The sequence below is a fragment of the Caretta caretta genome, chromosome 1, assembly GCF_965140235.1.
Source record: "Caretta caretta isolate rCarCar2 chromosome 1, rCarCar1.hap1, whole genome shotgun sequence".
In the NCBI taxonomy this organism is placed as follows: domain Eukaryota; kingdom Metazoa; phylum Chordata; order Testudines; family Cheloniidae; genus Caretta; species Caretta caretta.
Window position 1 is genome coordinate 122,605,665 of NC_134206.1, and position 26,924 is coordinate 122,632,588.

Below are 26,924 nucleotides of genomic sequence, written 5' to 3' on the forward strand. Positions count from 1 at the left end.
GGGAAGAAGGGCCCTGCCACCTAGAGCGTTGTGGACACCACCAGAGCGAGTGTCCAACCCACAGCATCCCTGCAGCACAGCCAGGGCCTGAGAAGGAGGCCTGGGCCTTAGAAGGAACAGACTGTGAACTGCCCTGACGTTCCAGAGACACTGTTTGTGAAGTTCCCTGCCACAGAGCGGGGTGATGTGTTTCCTTTAACCGTTCCCATTTTTCCTTATTCTTTTTAAAATTAATTGTTGATTAAATAACTTGCATTTGCTTTAACTTGTATGTAATGGTCAGTGGGTCAGAGAAGTGCCTAGTGCAGAGAGAGTATCCCAGAGTGGGGACACCCTAGCCCCTGTCCTAGGTGACTGCAGCAGGGTTGGGAGGGTCAAGCTCCCCAGGAATACTGGACCCAGCCTTGTTGGGGTTACGAGGACTCTGCCAGACAGGAGAGTGGAAGGGGAGGCCTCAAGGGCAGGGAGGCCACTGGGTAAAGGAAGTGGGAGCGAGGACTCAGATCCTTTCACTAGCCCACTTCACCGGGGTAGTGCAGAAGCCAGGAAAGTTCCCCACAATAGCAGGTCTATTCCCCTGCTTACATCTAGTTAGACAACTCTGCTGGATTCCAGCATAATAATGGCAATTAACAGCTGTGAGGACCAAAGCTGCAATGCAGAGAGGAACAGCAGCTGTGGTGTGAAGAGGAACCTGTTGCAATCTATTACTATGGCAACTGGGAGGGGAACTATTGCTTCAATATAGAGGTGGGAGTGTTTCCATAGCAACAAACAGAGCTTCCCAGTTCTGAGTAAATTGAAAAAATCCCTACAACAATTACTTCTAATGTGAGGCAGGTAATTAGTAGGGTATATAGGTGTATCAGGAGTACCTGTGTAATCACCTACATATATTACCTATTACATTTCTAGTAATAAAGGAAAATTGCATTAACGTTGCAGGGTTCCCCTCCCTCCACACAGAAGCTGCATTTGTTTTAATCCCTTCCTCTGATTTTGTATTTATATCAAAGTAATCAGATCACAGGAGTAATTGCAGAACTTCTTTTTGTTCTTTGGCATATTGCGCTCCAAAATTTACCTCATAGCATTGTACCTGTGGAATCATAGAATCATAGAATCATAGAATATGAGGGTTGGAAGGGACCCCAGAAGGTCATCTAGTCCAACCCCCTGCTCGAAGCAGGGCCAATCGCCAATTAAATCATCCCAGCCAGGGCTTTGTCAAGCCTGACCTTAAAAAAATCATGTAATAAAAAAAATCATGTAATACTAGAGTAGATACTTCTGAAGCTGAAATGGAGAGTGAATAATTTTATCTAAATATCATTATCTTTGAATTACAGTTGAGATCAAACGTTCCACATTCATTATTGTAAAATTCATGTTTTATTATCTCTGTATTGTACAGGAATTACATTTCTTTTGATTTTAAATAACATGATAGTTTTGGACTGTAACTTAAGAATTGTGTTTTGGGTATTTAATTGCTATACGTGTGTGTGTATAATGACTTTCTGAAAATTGTCTAAAGGAAACAGAGGTCTTGAGAAAGAGGCTTTGGTTGAACCCCTGACACTGAGCTATATCTTCAAAATGTGGCCTTTATTTGTGGGTGTGCATGGGAAGTTAGTTTCACACCATCCGTATGTGCAGTCAGATGACAGAAATTCTGTACACAAATCCTCCTTGAATGTATACATTTGTGCATAAAAGTGGTTTGCATGTATAGATTCTAACAGGTGAATGCACAAGATCACAATCTTGCCTAAGCAAATTTTGTGCATATGCACAGTTGAAGGGCAGTCGAAAAACTTTTTGGAAAACTGGCCTTTTGTCTGTCTCACTCAAAACAGCAGGGATCCTTAAAAACGTGTCTAAGATAGCTAATATCTCCTCAGTCTTTCATAAGTATACCCTACAGTAAATATAGAAAATACTACAAATGCCGAGTTAAGTGTTTATCTAAGGCAAAATGTACATATCTGAAAGGGAAGCAATTGTAAATATACTTTTCTGTTACCTTGAATGAAGTGGCTTATTTGGAATGTATCAAAACTTAATATTTTCTCTGTTAGAAATACAGCATTGTAGTAATTGATATGGTTAACAGCGTATTTTCAGTTATGATATTGGGGTATTTTGGTTTGTTGGACATTTTTAGTGTTTTGCCTAAAACTGTAACATTTTTTCTATGTGTTTGGCAAGATAGATCTCATATTGTCTTTCTAGATGCTTTCATGCAATTTATGGGTGAAACCAAGCATTGCAAATGGAAGCTTGGTGGTCTTGAATTTGCCCAAGTGAGGAGCAAGGGCATTCAATAACGTGCAGTATTTTTAAGAGTTCCTCTCCATGTCTCCTTGGAGAATGAGAAAACAAACAGATGTTTGGTCTGATTTTTAAACAAGTTAAACATATGCAATTCCCTCAAACACAAGTCTAGAAAGTGCACTTACAGCTGACCAATTTTAGTAATTTTTCCAGGAAGTTGTCTGAATAATGTATATTGCCTTACAGTCACAAGCCTAACTTGGTTAAAAACAAAATCAAGACCCATGGTGGGGGGGTGTATTTTAAATCACAGGAAAAACTTTGATAAGTGTAGACCTCACAAGTAACTGTATTATTTTCACCTATGAATTTGCTTTTCCTAACCCCCTTACCCGCATGTTTGTTTATGGGTCTAATTTGTGTCATATTACATTTAGATTGCATGCCCTTTGAGCAGAGACTGTATCTTTGCTTCTTGTAGGGGATATCTAAATGTTTTTGGACATTCAGTAATTTTGTTTACTTGAAAGTGGCCACTGAAGGTCTGCAGATGCAAGATTGTCCAGTAGTTAAAAGGTACTACACTAGGAACTAGGAGACCTGGATTAAATTCCTTGCTCTACTGTAGATTTCCTGTGTGACCTTGGGAAAATCACTTAACTTCTCTGTGTGTCAGTTCCAGTTTGTAAAAAGGGGGATGTAAGCATATGATTCACAAGCAAGTGCACCCCAAGTTGGCTGGGCATAGCACAGCAGGCTCTCCTCCTTTAGAGCTTCCTGCTGACCGCGGTTCTAGCCCTGTGGTAGTCAGCTACTTTTTGCAACTCGGCCTTCTGGCCGAGTCACACAGACTCCCACCACTTCTGGGGTAACAATAGTCCAACAAATAAATGTCCATCAACTTCATATAGGACCCTTGGCACTTACCGTTGTATCGGGGGTTCAGTAGTCCTTACCATTTGTTGCAGGAGGGGCGTTCCACTCCACCTTTCTTGGTGGAATGGTGGGGCATCCTAGGCTCTCTCTCTAATGGATTCCAGTTCTTAAACAGATAATCAAGGCCTGACTTCACAGACCTCTGGCTGCCTCCCTGGACCACTTCCTATCTTGCCTTTCTTGGGTTTTTGCCTCAGCCTCTTCCTGCACTCCTAGTGTATCAGCCCCATTCTTTCTCAGCCTCTTCCACTGGCTCACTGCATAGCTGCAGTTCCTGTTAGCCAGTTGGTTCCACCTGGAGAGAGTTTTCTCCACTCCCCTTGCAGGGAAGATCCTGACTGAACAGGCAATTCCGTGCTCTCTGCAGGCCCCTCCTCACAGAGTCCCGGTTAAACTCACTTCTTGCTGCTCCTTTCCAACTGCTTTGGGCTCCCTGTTGTAGACCTACCTTCCTTCAGGGAGAGACAATAGCCCACTATGCTCCCTGACTCCCACCAGGCTCCTCTCACTGAGTGAGTGCCAGAGATCTACTCTTCTTCCTAGTCAGGCCTGGATTGCCATATTCAGTCCTTTTAACTCCTCCCACCATGTTTGAAGCCTAGTGCATGTGTAGCGGTGCAATGCTGATTGAGCCCACTAGCTCTCATTAACCCCTTCAGGCCCATTCACATAGCACTTCCCAACCTCACAGTACAGTTAGTATAAATACACTAAAGCTTGTGAAGTGCTCAGATACTACAATGATGGAGGCCATATAAGTACCTCGGACAGACAGCTATTGCACTGGATACTCAAAAAGGGACCCTCAGGAATGACTAGCTGTAACAGCTGTCTTGTTGGACATTTTTAGTGTTTTGCCAAAAATGGTTACACTTTTTTTTCTATGTGTTTGGCAAGATAGATCTCATATTGTCTTTCTAGATGTTTCCATGCAATTTATGAGTGAAACCAAGCATTGCAAATGGAAGATTGGTGGTCTTAGATTTTCCCAAGTGAGGACCAAGGGCATTCAATAATGTGCAGTATTTTTAAGAGTTCCTCTCTATGTCTCCTTTGAGAATGAGAAAACAAACAGATGTTTGGTCTGATTTGTAAATATGAAGTTCCTTTTTCCAATCCACCTACCCACAAAATACTTTTCAATAATTCCCTGCCTCACACATTAGAGCATCTAATACACTAAAGTGTCAATCCCCCTGTCCCTCCCCCAGACATATATCTACTCCTTCTACAACCACCATATCTCCCCTTCCTTTATCATCATGCTCCTGTTGTGACTAGGTGGAAAGGCACATTAATCAATCTACTACAATGATATCTATGATGATTCTCAAAGATATTTAGGCTTCTAACTTCCCTTGATTTCAATGTAAGTTAGAAGCATAAATACCATTGAGGATCTGGGCCTGCTTCTCTACCCTACCAGCGCCAGAGAGAAGAATTCAAGACCTTCCTCCCATTCTCTAACCCTATGGGCCTCCCATTCTCTAACCCTACGGGCCTCTCACACCCAGGGGTACAAACTACTTCTGTAATTCATAAATAAATAATCAGGAGCAGGCCTACTGTACAAAATTTCTAAGTTTATTTATATCTGTGAACAGGCAAGAAGGTTTTTTGTGGGTTTTTGGTTTTTTTTTTTTTTTTTTTTGCATAGGTAACATCTCAGAAATGTGCTTGGAAAATTGATGTGCCTCCAACCGTAATTGGTGAGATTGATTTCTCTGCTTTCTAATTCTTCATTCATCAAGTATTGGTGTTAGCAAAGAAACCTGTTCCCATTAAGATTTTCTAGGCAGAAGATTTTACACAGAACTTAAGATAAAGATTATTTCTTGCCGAAATACCCAAAATGCTAGTATTACCTTCTATAAAACAATTGACCTATGCATTCCTCTGAAAGGTAAAACCCGTGAATTGAAAGTGATCCTTGTCTTTTCATACATTATGGCCCAAATACTTACTCCTACGTGGGTCTAGCATGGAGCCCCTTCCTGTGGCATGGAATGGATATGCAAGTATCACCTGTGAGTGCACGCTGAGCAGATTCCATGCACAGTCCTTATGTGGGGTTTAAATGGTTCAGAGGCCATTGCACCCTTCCTCCACGCTGCAACGCACGTTGTCTATTGACTGCTGGGAGAGACAAACTCAGCATCTATGAAAATCAAACCATTTATGTGCAAGTGCCTATAAATTAAAATTTAGGGCCAGATTGTCAAAGGCACTTAGGTGCCTGACTGCCATTGAAATCGATGAGAATTAAGCAAGTAAATACCTTTTGAGGATCTGGGCAAAGGAGCCTAATTTTATACACCCAGCTTTCAAAATTGACCTCTCTGTCTCTTGCTCAAAAATGGAATACCTAAATAGCAAACCCCATTCACCATTTGGATGAAGGCTGAGGTTATTATAATGATTAATGTAAAGGCTGTACTGATCTAGTATCCTTTTTTAAAGGGATTAATGGATGAAGAAAAAGGTGAAGATTACAGTTCAGATATCAAATGTAAATATTTGTTTACCCCTTATTATCAAATATAGTACATTGCATCAGTAATGAGTTACTTTTAAACAGAACTAAATTGTTACGAAAAATGTTTGGGAGGAAAATGCTGTTTACTGAGTTGTTGTGTGATACTGCTTAAATAAATCATTTCAAGCTGAGCATAGGACAGAGAGGCACATTTAAAACAATAGGCCATGTTTTATTATTAGAGGATTCAATGCAGTTATATATGCACACAGGCTTAAATTCAGCCCTGGTATAAACAACCCATTCAAGTAAATGGAGTTGAATCTGCCCACCCCAGGCCTGCACTTTACCAGTCGTATTTTGAATAACCTCTAAGGGCAGTTCTAAATGTAGTACTTAACAGGAAACGCCAACTGGACTACCTTACCTCCTAGACTACTTAAAAAGAAGGAATGGGTGTGTTGTGGAAGAAAAGTATGGTGGACATTAATTAAACAGTTCAGGGCTGTCTTTCCTTTTGAATAAGCAAAATCCTAAGTGTGTATAATATCCCAAAAGAGAATTACAGCTTCTCCTAAATTTAGAAATAATTTGGCAATCAAAATAAGCATTCTTTTCATATAAAATATCTTCAGATATGAACATCTTGCATCAATCCATTGTTGTGTATAAATACATCACGCTCATTAGCCAGCTGTATATATGTGGCATCATAGCCTTTGGCTCCATAAATACTGGTCTCTGCTTGCAAGCTAAAGGAACAGTTCCACTAGCTCAGCAGTTAGAGAAAACTGCTATACATTTGGCCATGTCTAGCATATTCCATATCTGTATCAAGCCTCTCTTCTCCAGGTTATTGCAATGAGGAGCTGGCAGAGATGGGGCAAATAGTAGAACATAATCTGAATAATCCATTCTCTGCAATAATGGCAAAGTGAGAAAACAATAATTTTTGAACATTTATAAATATATCGGTAGGTCATTTTATGACTATTTCCCTCATCCCTGTAATTTTTGAGCACTTCCCATGTATTTAAAAATAGAAATAACAATCAGTGTGAGCTAGATACTTTGATATACTTTCTTGTCTCAATGTGCAGAGATGCACAATTCCCTGCCCACCAAGATGAAAATAAGTCCCCTTCAGCATCAAATCTCTTGTCCTACCCCTGAAAATAAAGCTAATCAAAAAGAAAAATCACAGCTAGAAAGGCTAAGGGGGAAGGTTCTAGGGACTGTTAGTTATGCTGCAAGTCATAAGGTGATATATTACCTGCTATTCCTATACATGCTAAGAATTCTTACATATCCATCTATCATTCATCATGGAAAGGTGAGAGTTTCCGAGTGTATTTCTCAGCTAATAGTGTCAATGAATAAGGGTTTTCTGGTGTTATAACATCAATTCTGGAAGGATGGCCTGCAAAAGAGGGTAATTACAGGAATAATGCAGAGTAACCAGATGGCTCTCAGAACACAGTTAGAATACTAGGATAAATTCATGGCACAAATTCTGCTAATAATACATGATAAGTTGTTACAGTTGTGCATAATAGAATTTGTTTGTATCTTTTTCCTTTAAAAAAAAATCACCAAGGAACCTTCATGCAAAAAAGCTACATTAAATGAAAATTAATTAATGTACAAAGTCCCAAGCAAGGAATTGCCATATTGACCAGGAACCCTTAATTCTGCCCCTTTATGCTTATGCATTATGATAAAGTCTTTAATTATATAATCACATTTTTCCCACAAGATCCTCCCATCATTCAGTGCATAGGTTGGATGCACCAGGATGCAGAATGAAGATTGCACAGGCAGATGTGGAACTGTTATTTTAAGTACTGGATTTTGAAACTTAAATATCTATCTGTTAAAGATTTGTGTATGTAATAATATATACACATGCTCACACGTGTGTGTGTGTGCACGTGTTTAACTTCTATTTTATCACCCTTATTATGACAACTTAGTAACAGAAACATGGCAATAAAATGTTACTATAGAAAAGATTGTAGCATCTGGATTAGCATATTAATGTCAGTTTAAGAGAGTTCTGGTGCTTGGCATTTGTAATACATGAGGTATCTGTGGGGAAAAAAAGAGTATCTATGATCCTGGTATCTTTCTGCTGTAGGCTATACACTTAACAGTTTAGAAACGAACAATTAATGTGTGTGTGTATGGCTGCCATGTTCCACACAATTTGTCATTCTTTAGATGACTTATTTAATCACTAGCCATATTTATCTAATGCTACTGGAATCTCAAACACCTGTTTCATCATACAGCAGCTCCTTAAAGTCTCTGTTTTCACACAGAGGCAGGGAAGCCATTGCAGATATATTGTGCAGTTGTGACTTGCCCGACTTCACACAGAGAAGGATGGTCAGGACTGTGTGGTGGGGCAGAGCATGCTAAGCCAAAAGGTCAATGCAGGAGATCATGTTGTTCTATTTTTTTCCCCTAAAGTAAACTAATTCTGAGAATGAAAACAAACAAACAAAAAAACTTTATAAGACCAGATCCTTAGCTGGTGTAAATCAACATAGATCCATTGATTTTAATAGAGCTGTCATAAATATAAAGGGAAGTCTAACCACTTTTAAATCCCTCCTGGCCAGAGGAAAAAACCCTTTCACCTGTAAAGGGTTAAGAAGCTAAAGATAACCTCGCTGGCACATGACCAAAATGACCAATGAGGAGACAAGATACTTTCAAAGCTGGGGGGGGGGGGGGGGGACAAAGGGTTCTCTCTATCTGTGTGGTTTTTTTGCCGAGACCAGAGCAGGAATGCAGGTTAGAACTCCTGTAAAGGGCTAATAAGCAATCTAGTTAGATGTGCTTTAGATTCTGTTTTGTTTAAATGGCTGATAAAATAAGTTGTGCTGAATGGAATGTATATTCCTGTTTTTGTGTCTCTTTGTAACTTAAGCTTTTGCCTAGAGGGATTCTCTATGTTTTGAATCTGATTACCCTGTAAGGTATTTACCATCCTGATTTTACAGAGGTGATTCTTTTACTTTTTCTTCAATTAAAATTCTTCTTTTAAGAACCCAATTGCTTTTTCATTGTTCTTAAGATCGAAGGATTTGGGTCTGTGTTCACCTATACAAATTGGTGAGGATTTTTATCAAGCCTTCCCCAGGAAAGGGGGTGTAGGGTTTGGGAGGATTTTGGGGGAGGGAAAGACGTTTCCAAGCGGGCTCTTTCCCTATTATATATTTGTTAGATGCTTGGTGGTGGCAGCAATAAAGTCCAAGGGCAAAAGGTAAAATAGTTTGTACCTTGGGGAAGTTTTAACTTAAGCTGGTAAAAATAAGCTTAGGGGGTTTTTCATGCAGGTCCCCACATCTGTACCCTAGAGTTCAGAGTGGGGAGGGAATCTTGACAAGAGCTATGTTGAGTTACACTGACTGAGGCTACGGCCCTTTAAGTAGAGCCTATCAAAGACCAAATATAAATGGAATACATGGAACCAACTTCAGTTTTTATGTTGTGCTTTTATTACAGGAATACCAAATTGATATATTTTTTGCTCAGACATGGACAGACAGCCGCCTTCGATTCAACAGCACTGTGAAAATACTGACTCTAAATAGCAATATGGTTGGATTGATATGGATACCAGACACTATCTTCCGAAATTCTAAAACAGCAGAAGCTCATTGGATCACTACACCCAATCAGCTTCTGAGAATATGGAATGATGGAAAAATCTTGTATACTTTAAGGTAGGAAGTAGGAGTGTGTGGCTGAAAGTATTTGGTCTCTTTTTCTGCAGAGTATTTTTAAATGTTTTGTTTTTTAACTGTTTCCTAACTTATATTTAAATATGTTTTAGGGACAGGCAAATTGATGCAGTGTAAAAGAAATGACATGAATATTTGTCCAAAATTCAAATTTAGCCCCAAGCTAAAACATTTTTTTAGGTTAAAAAAGCTTGCTTATTCTTTTTAAAACTTTATTTTGTGCCTTTCTTCACTTCCATATTCAGGATCTGAAAGGAGAAGTGCCAAAATTCTACAAGAAAGGTTCCTCTCTCAGTGTTTGTAATCCAGTCAGAAGCATGTAGTCCCAGAAATCTTACAAGAGAAGTAGTTCCTATAAAACTTCCTGACTTGGCTTACTGTAGAGCTGGGGGGAAAAATCAAAATATTTTTGATGAAAAATGGCTTTTTGACAAAACAGAAGTTTGCATGAAACATCATTTTTTTGTCCATTTTTTGTCTTTTCATAAAAACACATGCACATCTTTTGGGTTGCTGTTCCAAGTAAAACAAACATTTTCAGTTTTAGATTTTTACATTCACTACTGCATTAAAAAAAAACAAACAAAGAAAGAAGAACTTCTGCAAATAATAAGAAAAAAAACAATGTTGTTGAAATTTTTCAGAGGGAAGGGAAAAAAACATTTTCCAACCAGTTCTACTTTGGAGGGCAGATTAGCTCAGATTAGATTCAGATGTACACCTGGGTGCATATTTGAACTAAACAAAGCCTCTGGGGACAGCTTGATCCATTGTTTAGAGCACTGAATTGGACATCGGAAGACCTGGATTTTATTCCTGTCTGTGTCGTTTTCTTACTATGTGACCTTGGGAAAGTCAATTAATTACTCTGTGCCTCATTCTACCAATCTATGAAAATGCTTTGAGTTCTGCAGAGGAAAAATGATGCAAAATATATATTTAGAGATTCTTCCTCTGCTAGTATGCTCATGTTTAGGTGCATACTAGCATCAATGACAGTTTCTATATACAAGTCACACTGGAAGATAGCACATCATGTTTTGTCAAAAAGGGGAACTACTGGAAGAAATATGTTTGAATTTTTCTAAGCAAGACAATACCATAAAGTATACATTTGCATTAAAAGGGTGCATTCAAATAAAGAAAAATTGCTTTTATTCAGTGGAGGAGTAAACTGTTCAAAAGTGGAATTCCACAATAAACAAGGTTCCCTGTACAGCAAGCCATCTATCTGTAAAATATATCTTCCATGCTATACAGTTGCTGCGCTGATTGTATTCAACCTCCTCAGTGCATTGTCACACTGATGATACTTGCATATGGAAGCTGAGCTTCAATGACAAGTGTCCCTATTTACAGATGGTCAAACAAGAACAGAATACAACAGCTGGAAATTGCCGCTGAGGGTATGTCTACACTGGAATAAAAGATCTGTGGTACTGCCGTGGCTGGCCTGGGTCTGCTAACTTGGGATCTGGCTGCGGAGCTAAAAATTGCTATTTAGATGTTTGGGCTCAGTCTAGACCCCAGGCTCTGGGACCCTCCCCCCTCACAGTATCCCAGATGTCAGGCTCCAGCCCAATCCTGAATGTCTACACAGCAATTTTACAGCTTGAGCTCCACAAGTTTGAGCCAGCTGACCCAGGCCAACTTCAGGTGTTTAATTGCTGGGTAGATGTAGCCTACATGTTCTTTCAGTATCCGTCTCTTTTGAAGCTTTATCCAAAGCCCACTGAAGTACACGGAAAGTCTCTCAGTCACTTCAGTGGGCTTTCAAACAGGACCTTGATGAATGTGAAAAGATGCTCATTTGGTTAGTTTTTGTATGCACCCCCCTTTTATCTACCAATTTTTTGTGCCATATGTTGTACCAAATTGTGCACTGTTACTTACACCTGTGAAACCTCACTGATGTAATTGAGTTTTATAGGTGTCACTGAGAACAGAATCTGCCCCATGGACTGCAAAAATATCTTATTGTATGCTATTCATGAGAAAAACGTTTAGCCCTTGTCAAAGGGTGGATTGGGCTCTTTAAGAGGGAACTGGTCCAGTCCACCTGAGTCTCATTAACTGCCTTTCAATGAGGCCTGATAGAGGGCAGCTGTTGTCTATAAAGAGACAGAGGAGAGCAGAGGACAGGAAGAGGAATCTATGGCAGAGAAGAGCTGCAGTAAACAGAAGTATCCTGTAGGAGAACCTGACTGAGAGATGGGTTTAGGGCCTAGAAGCCAGAGCCAGAAGGCTGAGCTCCAGCTGCGGGAGATGACAGAGTAGCAGGAACTTCAGGGATTTCCAGAGACAGGAGAAGATGCCCCTGAGAGCAGAGACGAAGGCTAGCAGGGTAATTGCCTAATTTTATTATAATTTTGATTCACCGTTTTTGGAAAATAAATAAACCCCTACCAGAATGGCCTTTGAGACAGATCTGCATGGAGTTTAACTGGGGAGCCCTGAAGAGAGGGAAGACTGATGGGAGGATGCTGCAGAGCCACGCAAGCCACGGGGTGCTCAGGATCCAGCTGACCCTGTTACAGCCCTCCTTTGCTTAACTGAGCATTTTAAATGTATGCAAGGAGTTCTGATTCCAGTTTTACCACTCAACCTTTCCTCTGTGTAGGAGGAACTCTATAAACCCTAATGTTCACCAGCTAGGACATAAAACTCAGCAACAAGTACACAGTCTTTATTGTCACAGACTATTGACTCTACAGAACTGTAGGTAAGAGACAGCTGTAGTATCTCCAATTTCTTCACTGTGGATGCCTCAGAAAGAACAGCATTGAGTTGACTAAATTTCTAAATTCGAGAAACAGTGTACAAGTTTGTGCCAGGTCCATTGTCTCTTCCTCCTCTTCTCTGGCCACTTTTGTGCATGCAACCTTGGAATCCTGTCCTGTTGTACAATTAAAACTCCTGGGCAGAGAGAACTAATTTACTTACAGCTGAGCTTAAACAAGATAGACATTTCTCTGGCAGTCAGCCCAAATTTAAGGCACCTAGACCTTCTCAAATCTAGTTTGTTTACCTTTTAATTAGTTTTCCTAAAATTTGTCATTTGCTGGGCAAACTCATCAGTGAAGTTAACATAGTGTCCATTACTTGAAAATAGCTTTCAAATAAAACTAATATATGATATGATCTAGTCAAATATATAGACTGACTTTGTAGTTTCATGGATGGAATCCCCTGTCTTAATGGTAATTGAAGAACTGACCTTATTTGTACTGTGCCCTGTGTTAGCAAACCATTCTGAACATCGCTTTAAAATGTGGTCGAGATTTTTTGCAAACATTTGTGCTGACCTATGTTACTTGAGCATATCTTTGTTAAATGCATTTTAAAAGTTCTTTGATAAGAACTGTAGATAGTAACTAGTTTAAAAATGGTTGCCTAACATGGGAGAAAGAATATCACAGATCAGGATATTAAGTTTACAGCGTAATATCAAGCAAAACCCATACAACACTGCATAAAGCTCTGTTTCCATGTTTGATCACACACAGCCATCTCACCCATTTCCTAGCATTTAATTCTGTGGCCACTCTTCAAAATTTCTCAATTGTGTCTTGGACAATTACCAACAATTACCCTACCACGTTCCTTTAACTTTTCATTGTGCTGATATATAGTGACAATTACCTGGTTTTTCCACAGGCTCACCATCAATGCAGAATGCCAGCTGCAGCTACATAATTTCCCAATGGATGAACATTCTTGCCCGTTGATATTCTCTAGTTGTAAGTACTGCTTCAGTGCATAACTATTATACTTGAACCATGTGGCGAGACACCAGTTTGTCTCTAATTTCTGTCAGGTTTTTCAGGATTTATTGAAATAAATAAATTTCAATAAATAAAAGCTGAGGTTTGCTTTTGATATGATCATATATGTGTTTTCTCTTCAGCATTCAGAGCAGAAGTTTTTGTCATGAAATGCCCCATGTAGAGTTATACTGCTAGAGCTGCAAGCACCAGCATCATGGTCTGCAGTCATAATTACAGTTTAACAAGGAGCAGATATTCACATCAGTCTGTGCTATGATGAGATATAATAATGTAACATATATTTGAGAAGAGAACTAACTATATTATGAAATGTGCAGTTCAGATATAGGCCCGATCATTTCTGATATCTGAGTTTATGAGAAATAGCATGGTAGCAACTTTGCCTCACAATTCAGAAATAGACTGCATCATTAGGCTAAGGCTATTTTTTTCTTGTATTATTCAGCTGCATGGTAGGTCCAACTGGATTGTATTGTGTATAATTTTGTCTATAAATGCTGTCATCATTGTGGGAGGTTGGCAGGAATCCTGTTAACATGAACACCCCAGAGATGGGAGATGGCACATCTCAATTAACATTATGTTGCTGCAGAAATGTAATTACAAACATGATCCAAATGTGGTAAGTGATGTTTAAAAGGACAAGCATGGCATTTAGTTTACTGTATCTGACTCTCATCACAGGCTTTTCTCCTTAATATGGCAAAAGTCAAGTTTTAGTGAGACTTTTTAGAAAAGAAAGTCAGGAATGTGAAAGCTAACCCATAATATCATCATGCTAGGTATTGTGTGTGTATGTAAACACTGCAAATACCACAGATCCCTACAAACATGGTTTATGACTCTCTAAATTGTTTTTAAAATTTGCTAAAGGCACATTCCTGATTGCCTCTGTACCCAAAAATAGAAGTTGAATAACAAAAAAAAACCTCCAGTTGTTTATCTCCTGAGGTGAAGGGAATGTTCAGCACATTGAACATTCTGACTGCGTGAATCATAGGTGCTTACTAATGAATCCAATTTCAGTTCTATTATAACTGGTGTTCCCTTCCAAAAGGACAATTGTCTTCTGGCCAGGATTACAGAGCTACTTAATTTCTGTCTTTTACAAAAAAATGTACTCGGTAGTAAGGAGTGTGTTTATTCTCTCCTATTCATTTACCCCCATTCATATCATGAAAAAGACTAGGGAAAAGATACTTTTTAGGATGATTGGGTGGAAAAGGCATTCAAAATGTATTTTTCACAGAGTACTCCCTCTTCCTGAAACAGATCATTCATCAGCAGTGATGTGCTGCCACTATTGTTTTAAAAGGGCTCTATCAAAAAGTGATACTTTGATAAATCCTGTGTCTCAGAGAATGTACTCTGTAAATAGAAGTGAAGGACTGGGAAAGCTATCATTTTCTTTTTCCTTTTAAATAATATCATTTTCCCATTGTATCTATAAAATAAGTAGAGAGGTAACACCATTTGGCAAACACATTTATGTGATACACACTACTTTTTTTTCCTGGGAAGTATATTGATAGTGTAGAAGAGTATTCATCTTCTCCAGTTTGAAACAGGATTTGGAACCCAGTATGGTGGGCATAGAGGTATTTTCCTCCCACAAGGCAAATGAACTTTGGAGTATTTGTATGAGCTCCATGGATATGGGCAAAAATGCTTTAGGACATACAGCTTGTGAGCTAGATCCAGCCCATTTGATGTATTCAGACTGTGTAGAATCTAACTTGTTATTAAAAATAAAAAGTGACCTCCCAAATGTAACTAGTGCTGAAATGTCTTTGAGTCTGTAGACAGCCTGAAACAATTACTTAGATTTAACTCTCCTGTCTATATTAATCTCACTGGAGTGTCAACTTTAAAGTCCAATGATAATGCTATATTGTCAACATGAACTGCTTTATTGATGATCATTTTAGTGAATGGAATGGGAGAAGAGGTGAGAGTCAAGCCCACAGAGAGGTGGGAATAGGGAGAGAAACAGAAAAATAGGATGGGAAAGAAAGAGAAATAGTGGACAAAATTGTAGCAGTTCTACAAGGGAGCAGATTTTCCCAGTGAAATTGAATGTGACAATAAATTACTCAACAAACAATAATAGTCCATATTCTACTCTGGATCTTTGTGGAAACCTCCCATTGCTATCTTGCTGTAGACTGAAGGTAGTATGTAGTTTTAAATGTATACCCCTTACTATAATCAAAAATGGAGTTTGGTTCTCTCTTCCAAAATGAGTTTGACACCCCAGCTTTATCAATATCCAGAGAAGATGGCCAGCTCTTGACAGGCAGAGAAATCATCCCAGTCCTTTCTTCAATTTGGAGGCATAATAACTGTTGGGGAAGCTCCAGAAAGCGATTAAGCTGTGTTCTGTGCCATTATCTTATTTAGAGGAACAACTCTTCACTTTGCACTGAATAGGATTTGAACCTCAGAAGGTTCAGGTCCATAGCTAAATTTCAAACTTGATCTTGGCCTGACTTGTTTTATCATCATTTAAATATTTTAGGCAAAAAAATCTTTCTAACTTTGGGTGCATGCATGCAACACCATCAGAGGAAATGGGAGTTATATGAGCATAATCGAGTTCCATTCATCTCAGTTTTACAGTTTTCTTGATGTATGAAAATAACACATGAAAAACGATAACACAATGATTCTGTAACCTTCTCACCTGCTCTACTACTGCCGTTCACTTGAGGTTATTTTTAAGTTATCAAGTGACATTCCTTTCCTTGAAGGCTATTTTAGTGCTACCTTTAGCACTATCTTAGTGCTGCTTTTGTAAATTTTCATGTAGAACATCTCCTCAGTGATTTGTTTGTGTTCTAGCTTCATTATATTTTCAGTGTATTGTACACACACTGCAGAAGATACATGATGCTCCACAGGACTTGTGAGGTGAACATCTGAATGATTTATTACTGTCAGCTATGCCAAATTTCCAAGGGGAGGAGCTTATTACAAATTTAGATTCCACAATGTGTTGTCTTGTGAATCAAACAAAAACCTAAATGGTTGTAGAATCTACAGCAGAATGCCTATGTGCGCACACACTGTTGAAAGTTAAATTGCGGGCAACCACAAAAAAACCACTCAAACTTCATATACTATAACCTATCCTGCTGCACAGACACTTGGACATTAACTATGTTAATATCTAAAACTTAGCACCTTTCCTAGAAATTTCCTTTAACTTTACCAAATAAATTTTAGACTGAGCTAGGTCCTTGCAAGACCTCCTGACTCCTATCCTTTCTCTTTGCACTTTGTGAGTTGGAGTCAAATGGTCTGGTTGCCAGGAAGAGTCATACGAATACAATGGGCTGAATGGAGCCATTTTACTGTGCTAATTTAACTTGTTTTGATTACTAGCTCCTGATCGTCACCTATTGTTGGAAAACCCATGGGAGGAGAAAACATTAGCTAGAAATGCTGCATAATTCACTTCATGGTATTCCCTTCTCTCTCACCTCTGAAGTGGTTTCTGAACTCATTTGTGGTTAGTGATGCAGCAAAACCTAGAGCACTGCAGGAAAGCGGGCTATAGCCCCGTGAGCTGGAAGGATAGTAGTTCAGGGAGCCAATTCCCTGGGTACAAGCCTGTGGCATTTCCAAGGCAACTCCTTGTCCCTGGGAATCATGCTGCCTTCCTTTAATGTATAGGAATTGGGCAGTATTCCTTTGGAAGTGGATGAGTCATTACACAAACCAAAAACTATTTCCCCATACTAATTTTCCCCCTACTGTTACTCACACCTTCTTGTCAACTGTTTGAAATGGGCCATCCCGATTATCACTACAAAAGTTTTTTTTCTCCTGCTGATAATAACATAATTGATTTGTCTCGTTAGAGTTGGTATGGCAACCCCATCTTTTCATGTTCTCTGTGTGTGTGTGTGTGTGTGTGTGTGTATGTATGTACGTGTGTGTGTGTGTGTGTATATATATATATATATACACACACACAGACACATCTTCCTACTGTATTTTCCACTCCATGCATCTGATGAAATGGGTTTTAGCCCACGAAAGTTTATGCCCAAATATATTTGTTAGTCTCTAAGGTGCCACAAGTACTCCTTGTTCTTCTTGTGACCCTCTAGTGACCCTCACTGTCTTCTATGTTTCAGAAGCCACCAAAACCTTGCCTGAGGAGCCAATGTATGTATGTAGCCAGGCCTTGCATGTTGTATGTAATTAGTTAATATGGTTATTTGGATCCCAGTGTGCCTGTGTGGCTCTTTCATAGTAAGGTTTTGTGTGTGCGTCTAAAAAACAAAAGGCACACACACACAAAACCCTATATGCATCTCTACTTCCTGGGATGGGGTAATGGTATTGAAGGGGAGTTAAAACTGTTTGGAAAAGCATTAACTTCTGTGTGGATTTCCTTTTTGAAATCTACCTGGTTAGAAGAGGAACAACCTTTAACCCGTCAACATCTTCCTACCCTACCTGAATAAGATGCCTGTGATGCATTCCACAGGCTCTGGAAAAATTAGAAACATGTACTGGAGCCATATATCTCCTCTCCTCTTCCATCCTCCACTTGCTAAAGTCTGAGCTTTTGCTCTTCTCAGCTGGTGTAAGCAGAAGGAGCATTCAGCCTCTTGCACTTTTTTAAACAGTAACAAACACAACAGTAGCCAAAAGAAAAATGGCATAGGTTATTATAGGGAGCAGTCCAAGCATCATCTCTGGCTATTCCCTGTTCCTCAGGACCTACCTCGGGCCATGTATCAAGGAGGATTCTTGAGCCTACCTCTCATCCATGTGCTCAGCATGAGCTTGCACTTGCTCCACCCTGTCAGGCAGAAGCACATGACGGCCAGCAGCCATACCATATGGCAGCTGAGTGTTCAAGAACCAACTGTGGTGTATAGAGTGTCAGGATCTGCAGGACTGTGCATTTACTGCATCATTAATGTCTGGAACAATCTGTGTGGCAGAGTTAGAAGATTAACCCCTTTTAGAGATATCTGAGCTGGAGACTGAGCCAAGAATAATGCGAGATGATACAAATAAAGAGCTATCTCACTGGGCTGATCTGATTTCTTTGTGTGTTAATTTATTGTTTCCTGTTGTTTTTGATCCACTTAAAGCCAAGGAAGTTAATTTAAAAAGAAATATTGGATTTTGTGGAACAGAAAAACCAACCAAATTGCCTGTTGTCAGTTATCGACCTTTCTGCAGGTGAGCAGGTGTGGGCTTTTCTATAGTTACCCTCTGCTTAATTTGGCATTCCCATCATCCAGCATGAGGAGGACTGTCAGCAGGAAGTAAGGGATGGGCTTTCCTGCTGTGGGTGTCTCCAACTACTCAAGAGTCCAGATGTGAGTTGTGCAGCTCCTCCCTCTCCCAGACCCTTATCCAATCACTGCACAGGGAAGAATTCAATATGGTGTTTGCCATCCTGCTGATCTGTCCAGTGAGGTTTCAGCAGAACAATTAGATTTTTTCTTTAAATTAACCTTTTACTGTTGATTTACAAAGATTTAACTCTAAAAATACAGGTCACTCACTTGATATATTTGTAATTTACTAGGATTTTGCTGTTTTTTCCCAATGGTAGCAGCTAATCTCCAAGTTTACACTTCATTTACTAATTTTGGTTGATATATTTAGCAGCTCCTGTTATTTTAAGGTAAAAATACACCACCAAGATATTTAGATGAATTACATGTGGTTTATCAAACTCCAAATCAATTTAGAGAATTAGAAGTGTGCTTTTAACAGAACAAAGTTCAAAGTGTCAAACTACTGTCGTGCGATTCAGCCAATCCTTAGGTGAGATGGGAATGGAACTCAGATGTTGGATCTCAGCCCTTTGCTTAGTTCAATCACAGTAAATATACAGCCAACAGGCCACACACATATATGCATGAGCAAACTAGAGTGCTTTCATGTCAGGTTAACCATATGCGAATATGAAGTTTCAACCAAAAGTGGCTTAATTTACTCAATTTTAGGCATGCTTCAATGTGAAAAACTACCAGTCTCCTGAAATTTCAAGAACAATTTTTAAAAAATTGGTATGCAAAATCATGAAACACAGAATGGTTAAAAAACTGCAAGAAATGTGAAAAAGTTTTCACCAATTTCGTCCAAATCTATTATTGTACTAGTGTGTAGGAAGAACAGATCCTCTCTTTCTACATAAAAATTCCATTTCACCAAATATATTCCTTGGAATAGAGAAACTCCTTCTATGAATATATAGTTTAGCTGTTTGGTATTAAGACTTATCAATTTAGTTTTCTGACAAAAATAATGATTTCAACAATTTTATTTTATTTTATTTTTCCTCCCATTAGCCTGGGAAAAAAAACAAATTCTGGTCTGGCAGATAGAGTTGTATTCTTTTCTGTCTCATGTATCATCAGCAGAATTATTAATGAAGTTCTAATTGCATAATCTTATTACTGGTGAGGCACAAGCCAGAAAGAACCCAGCTAGATTTTATATTCCATGCTGAGTTTTCATTATTGACGTTTTGGTAGGCGAGAGCAGACTTCTTGTAAACTGAATGCCACAGATGTGCATACAGGAAGAATCTGGATCTTAATCTGAACTTTTTAGCTGAGAAGCTCTCTTCAATGAGTTGAACCATATTGCTTATTCTGGATACCACACAACTGAATTTCTTGATTCAGTCTTTGTGACTGGGGGCCTAGCTATTTCATCTCTTTCTTCTTACAGGAAGATAGGAATTACTATACTGAGGGTCATAGATGACATGCCATAGAATCATAGAAGATTAGGGTTGGAAGAGACCTCATGAGGTCATCTAGTCCAACCCCCTGCTCAAAGCAGGACCAACTTCAACTAAATCATCCCAGCCAAGGGTTTGTCAAGCTGGGCCTTAAAAACCTCTAAGGATGGAGAATCCACCACCTCCCTAGGTAACCCATTCCAGTGCTTCATCACCTTCCTAGTGAAATAGTTTTTCCTAATATCCAACCTAGACCTCCCACACTGCAACTTGAGACCATTGCTCCTTGTTCTGTCATCTGCCACCACTGAGAACAGCCTAGCTCCATCCTCTTTGGAACCCCATTTCAGGTAATTGAAGCTGCTATCAAATCCCCCCTCACTCTTCTTTTCTGCAGACTAAATAATACCAATTCCCTCAGCCTCCCCTCATAAATCACGTGCCCATCCCCCTAATCATTTTCAAGACTGGTTTCCTATATCTGAGAGCAGCCAGTATGGGATGCTTCAGAAAGAGGAGAAAAATGGAAAAAAAAATTAATTGAAAAATGCAAAATCCCTTTGCATTAGAGAAGTTTCTTCATATCCCCCAGTAGTTAGCAAATGGCTTATGAATTGAACCATGATGGTTTACATTTTTATATACTGTCTGATGTAACTGAAGATGATGATCTTAGTCATATTAATGTTAAATCTGTTTTTATTATTTGACTAAGCTTTTGGCCTCAATATCTCATGGCAATGAGTTCCATGGATTAATTTTGTATTTTGTGTAAAAGTCTTTTCCTTTTACCAGTTTTAAATTTGTTGTTTTTAAAGTACAATTGTATTTTTTCTTCTATGTAGAAAAGCATAAATAGTGGAGCCATTATATCATCCATCAGATTCTAAACCTCTGCCGTGTCTTTGTTTTCTCTCAAAATTAAATGAGTCTCCTCTAATCTTTTTCATATGGAAGTTTCTATACCTCATTATTTTTATTGCCCTTCTCTGGACTTTTATATTTCTTCCATATATTTTTTCAAACAGGTCGACCAACACTCAATACCATATTCATGGTGATGGCTTAATCACTAATTTGTGGTATTATATTTTCATTATTATCCTTTCTTAATGTAGCTAATCTTCCTTGTTTTTTGAATGTGCACTAAGAAGATGTTTTCCTGAGGTGTCCCCAGTGAGACCTAGATCTGTCCCTGAATAAATATAGTAAATTTAGAAAATATTAACATGTGTGAGTAGTTTAAATTGGTTCTTTAAATGGGCATTACCTTGCACTTGTCAACAATACATTTCATCTGCCATCATGTTGCCCAGATGCCAACCTTATTTAGGTCTTTCTGAAGTTCCCCACAATTCTTTCTGTTCTTGACTAACCTTGATAATTTATTTCTCAGGAAGTCTGTTTAGCCAAACATTTATTCTGTTTGCTTTCTGGTTTATCCATCCTCTTTAATATGACTCAATACATGGCTACATTAAGTGTCTCTAAAATTTTTATGCTCCTTCACTTTTATAGCCAAGGCTCATAAAATTCTGCAGATGCATTCAGAATCTTTGCATCCAAAAGTTTCTTCTAACTTTGTCCAAAGACTCCAACAGCATATACTATAGCTATAAATTGGCCAAATTTATCCTCGGTCTGGTGTACACAAATTCACCCCAGTCAAATAAAAGTGTGAATGGATTTGTACCTTTATTTTTAAATCTAATTGTAATGGTGATAGAGAATTATTATAATTTATGGGAAATTCCTGTCAGAGTGTTGTATGCCGTTGTAAATATCATATTGATACTAACTTACCCCTATTCCTCTGGAGGAAGTTACTGTATGTGAAAATAGAGACAGCTGCTTCTCTCAACATTTATTACTGTGTAGCTCTGTACACTGATTGTGAGATTCTTATACAATATAATTAGGGCCCTACCAAATCCACAGTCCATTTTGGTCAATTTAATGGTCATAGGATTTTTAAAATTGTAAATTCAATTATTTCAGCTATTTAAATCTGAATTTTCTGGTGTTGTAATTGAACGGGTCCTGATGCCAGGGCCATCCCTAGAGGGTGGGAGGCCCAGGACATTAGAAACTCAGCCCCTATCTGCTGGGGGGTATTCCCCCTGGTTCTGCCCAGGCCCCGCCCCCACTCCACCCCTTCCCCCAAGGCCCCACCCCTGCCCCACCTCTTCCCCGCCCAGTTCCGCCCCTCCCTTGAGCATGCTGCACCCTTGCTCCTCCCCTTCTGCCCCCAGTGCCTGCTGACGCCGTGAAACTGATCTGATCCATGGCAGGCTGGGAGGGAGGGGGAAGCACTGATTGGTGGGGCCCGCCGGCAGGCAGGAGGCACAGGTGGGAGGGGGAGGTTCTGGTAGGGGGGCTCCTCCTCAGCCCCCCCACGTGCTGCTTGCCTCCCTATTTGCCTCCTCGCCCTGCTTGCCTGACCCGCCTCCAGCCTCACCTCCCCACCTGTGGGGGCCCCTCAAAGCGCAGGGCCCAGGGCAGTCACCCTGATTCTCTGTACCCTAGGAATGGCCCTGCCTGACCCAAAAAAGAGTTATGGAATGGTCGCAAGGCAGATTGTAGGGCAGATTGAAGTACTGCTACCCTTACTTATGCGCTGCTGCTGGTGGCAGCGTTGCCTTCAGAGCTGGGCAGTTGGACAGCGGCGGCTGCTGGCTGGGAGCCCAGCTCTGAAGGCAGAGCTGCTGCCAGCAGCAGTGCAGAAGTAAGGATGACATGGTATGGTATTACTACCCTTACTTCTGCGCTGCTGCCTGCAGAGCTGGGCCCTCAGTCAGCAGCCACCACACTCTGGTCACCCAGTTTTGAGGGCAGCAGTGCAGAAGTAAGGGTGCCATGGTGTGGTATTGCTACCCTTCTGCACTGCTGCTGGAGGGGTGCTGCCTTCAGATCTCGGCGCCCAGCCAACAGTCATTACTCTCTGGTCGCCCAGCTCTGAAGGCAGCGCAGAAGTAAGGATGGCAATACCGTGACCCCCTTAAAATCTTGCAACCTCCCTGCAACTCCTTTTGGGTCAGCCCCCCACTCTCCCCCCCCATCTGAGAAACACTGGTCACCCGCATGAAATCCTTACAGTTTAGGGTAAAAGCACACAAAAGACCAGATTTCATTGGGGAAGACCAGATTTCACGGTCTGTGACATGTTTTTCATGGTTGTGAATTTGTTAGGGCCCTAAATATAATGTGATTGAATACAGTAAAAGAGGGATAGACATAAAAAGTCTAAGCCAGATCCATATGAGCACACACAATTTCTGTTTAGCGAAGGACAATGTAATTAGCCTGCTGCTTGGGCCTAAATTTGAACATTCAGAAGGGCCTGAGAGCTGATTAACATAGGCTAGTTTAAGTATCCCTTTCCTTCCCTCCCCCCCTTTGTCCTTTCCAGGATTTCTGTTCCACCAGGAGATTTTTAAGGTATTTGTTATGTGAGACTCCAAATATTTCTGTGCCTTCAGTGTGATGACCTTAAGTTTTCTGAATAACATGGAAAGTGCTTCAGCAGCTGTAGCTACTTCCAACTAAATCTGGTCAGACCTTCCCCAAAATTTAGTGTGATCTTATTATTTGTTGTCAAAAATTGAATTTTTGATGAAAACATTAATCAAGAACTTGAAATCTGAAAAATTTCAAACAGCTTTCCTTCCAGCAAAGCAAGAAAGGACCTAAGACAGTTTGCTTGCATGGTGCAAGGAGGAGGGAGTGGGAATAAAAATCCTGACTCTAGGTAAGCTAGACCGACGTATGTAATGGCATGCATTAGGTATTGATCCCTGCCATGTGACATGGTTATTGCCAACTCCTGTGATTTTTATCATGAGTCTCGCAATATTTGGTGTTTTTTACTAAAAGCCCATGTTCCTTCATGTGATCACAAGAATTTCAGCTTTTTTTTAAAAGTATGTTTCTAAGATACACAGTTACAGAGAAAAGCCTGCAAATATGGCCCAAGTGCACCCCAAAGGTATAAAATCAGAAGACAAACACTCACCCCCTCCTCTTTCTTTGCAAATTCACTTATTTTAAATATCAGTTTTTTAGTCAGTGGGGTGATTTGGGAGAGCCTGACTCATGACTTCTAGATGGTTGGGATTTTAAACACTGAGTTGTGTCACTGGCACGGGGAGGGAGTAATAAGAGTGGTTTCTTCCTAGCACTTAAAATCATACTATATCAGGGTTGGAAGAAGGGACCTCAGGAGGTCATCTAGTCCAACCCCCTGCTCAAAGCAGGACCAATCCCAGCTAAATCATCCCAGCCAGGCCTTTGTCAAGCCTGACCTTAAAAACTTCTAAGGAAGGAGAGATTCCACCACGTCCCCAGGTAACCCATTCCAATGCTTCACCACCCTCCTAGTGAAAAAGTTTTTCCTAATATCCAACCTAAACCTCCCCCACTTCAACTTGAGACCATTACTCCTCGTTCTGTCATCTGCTACCACTGAGAACAGTCTGGATCCATCCTCTTTGGAACCCCCTTTCAGGTAGTTGAAAGCAGCTATCAAATCCCCCCTCATTCTTCTCTTCCGCAGACTAAACAATCCCAGTTCGCTCAGCCTCTCCTCATAAGTCATGTGTTCCAGTCCCCTAATCATTTTTGTTGCCCTCCGCTGGACTCTTTCCAATTTTTCCACATCCTTCTTGTAGTGTGGGGCCCAAAACTGGACATAGTACTCCAGATGAGGCCTCACCAATGTCTAATAGAGGGGACTGATCACGTCCCTCGATGTGCGGGCAGTGCCCCTACTTATACATCCCAAAATGCCATTGGCATTCTTGGCAACAAGGGCACACTGTTGACTCATATCCAGCTTCTCATCCACTGTCACCCCTAGGTCCTTTTCTGCAGAACTGCTGCCTAGCCATTCGGTCCCTAGTCCGTAGCGGTGCATGAGATTCTTCCGTCCTAAGTGCAGGACTCTGCACTTGTCCTTGTTGAACCTCATCAGATTTCTTTGGCCCAATCCTCTAATTTGTCTAGGTCCCTCTGTATCCTATCCCAACCCTACAGCATATCTACCTCTCCTTCCACTTTAGTGTCATCTGCAAACTTGCTGAGGGTGCAGTCCACACCATCCTCCAGATCATTAATGAAGATATTGAACAAAACCGTCCTGAGGACCAACCCTTGGGGCACTCCACTTGATACCGGCTGCTAACTAGACATGGAGCCATTGATCACTACCTCCTATAATTACTCCATCCTGTAATATAAACATGACACACAGAAGTAGTAGTTCTGTGTGTCATGCTTATATTACAGGATGGAGTCATTCATTCATGCATAGTGATAAGTATGTCAGAGAAACACTGGCAACATTTCTGGAATGTGTTTTTGGATTAAGTAGCATATAAACACTTTTGATTCTAAACTTTCACACTTCTCAGAAAAGCCGTTCTTCTCAAATACTATTTTAGAAAGGAAAGAGTTACTCCAAGCAAAATTTGCAGGGCAGGAGGACTGAAAATAAGTTTTAGAATAGAAATCGATTAGCCTTAACTATGGAAATCATTGCCTTAGCTATGGAGTCCAGGCAAGCAACTCTATCATGTATAAAGGATCAATTATGATTAAAATGAAAATGCTTCTCTATTGACAGCAGTCCATTCTTTTTATTAGAAAAATGAAACTGTTAGTGCTACAACATTTAAATGTCTGTGCTTTCGGAATGTGACTCACTGTGCCACAGGTGTCCATGTCAATAACCACATCTGCCTAAACCATCATCCAGTATTTACTATGATTTACTCCAGTTTGGGTTCTGTGCTGCTTTAGTTGTTCTGTGAATAAGTTGTTCTTGAAACCACCACAAGAAACTCCTCCCTGGGCTATCTAATGTGCAAAAAGGTATATCCCCAGCTTAATTGTATTTTGCTTCTTATAGTTCTTTAGATTTTTACATATGCTAAAAAACTGCATCTCTTCATACCCTCTAGGCACCATTGATATAACTTTAAGGTACATCACACACAATACCCTAACATTACAGCAATACAATTCAGTATATAATGCACCATCAAAAAGCCAGGCAATTTAAAGCTCAAATCACCTTCTCCTTCAAGAATTCCCTTCCCCTCACCTCATTTTCAAATGCCTGTGGAAAATTGATGAGCTTTGTAGCATACCAGGAAGGTTCAGGTTATTTTGGACCGTGCAGGGAGCAAATGTATAGCACATATTATATAGAAAATGTAAAATGTTTTCATAGCAACAAAACATTATTCTCTAGGGGCTATAACAATGTTAATGGTGGATTTTAAAAAAATAAATACTCCTTTTATTCGTATACTTCAGTGGAATACCTAGCATTCAAATGATGCAGCTCCACTTAATGGAAACTATGCAGTCTAATTCTCAAGCATTTTGTGGAAACTGTCATGCTTGCTGGACTGTCAAGCTGGAGAAAGAAGCCATTTGTGCATTTTATTCAGTGTTAGATGCCACGTAGAGGGTCAGAAGCAGACCAAATAAAGAGAGAGAATTTTGGGGTGTGGAGAGGGAAGGAACAGGGAGAGGTAAACATTGACCAAGTCAGTCAAATAATATAGAATTTCCCCACAGAAGTGTAAAAGATGCTAAGGACAAACATGGAAATAGGGAGAAAATGCAAAAAGCAGCACTTCTGCCAGCTGTACCATTAACAAAGCTAAAACAATATCAGAGAAGTTTCATCTGTATCCCTTGCTATTAAGGCAGTGCTATCAAGGTCTGGGCTTCTTGAGCATGCTGCCTGTATCCCAGCATATGAAAGGCAGTTTTGCCTCCTTACAAGATAATTAATTTGGAAGAAATGACATACTGTATGGCAGTTAATAAATCTTATCTCCTTCTCCTTTTTATGTTAGGCACCATATCTCTGCCAAATCAGAAAATACTGTACTTTTGTCTTTTATTATCAAATAACCTGCCCAATGTGGGTATCATATTCAGTTTTAGCTTTTATATAAAAA

At 39.9% G+C, this 26,924-nt stretch overlaps 1 protein-coding gene across 4 annotated transcripts in view; it reads left to right on the plus strand.

Moving 5' to 3' along the window:
• Positions 1 to 26,924, plus strand: part of GABRG3 (gamma-aminobutyric acid type A receptor subunit gamma3) — a 569,219-nt gene that overhangs the window by 287,442 nt on the left and 254,853 nt on the right. For all 4 annotated transcript variants that reach the window (XM_048858899.2, XM_048858893.2, XM_048858908.2 and 1 more), the window contains exons 4-5: positions 9,203 to 9,423; positions 13,099 to 13,181. In XM_048858899.2, coding sequence (XP_048714856.2) covers positions 9,203 to 9,423; positions 13,099 to 13,181 — 304 coding nt within the window. The remainder of the gene's footprint in view (positions 1 to 9,202; positions 9,424 to 13,098; positions 13,182 to 26,924) is intronic.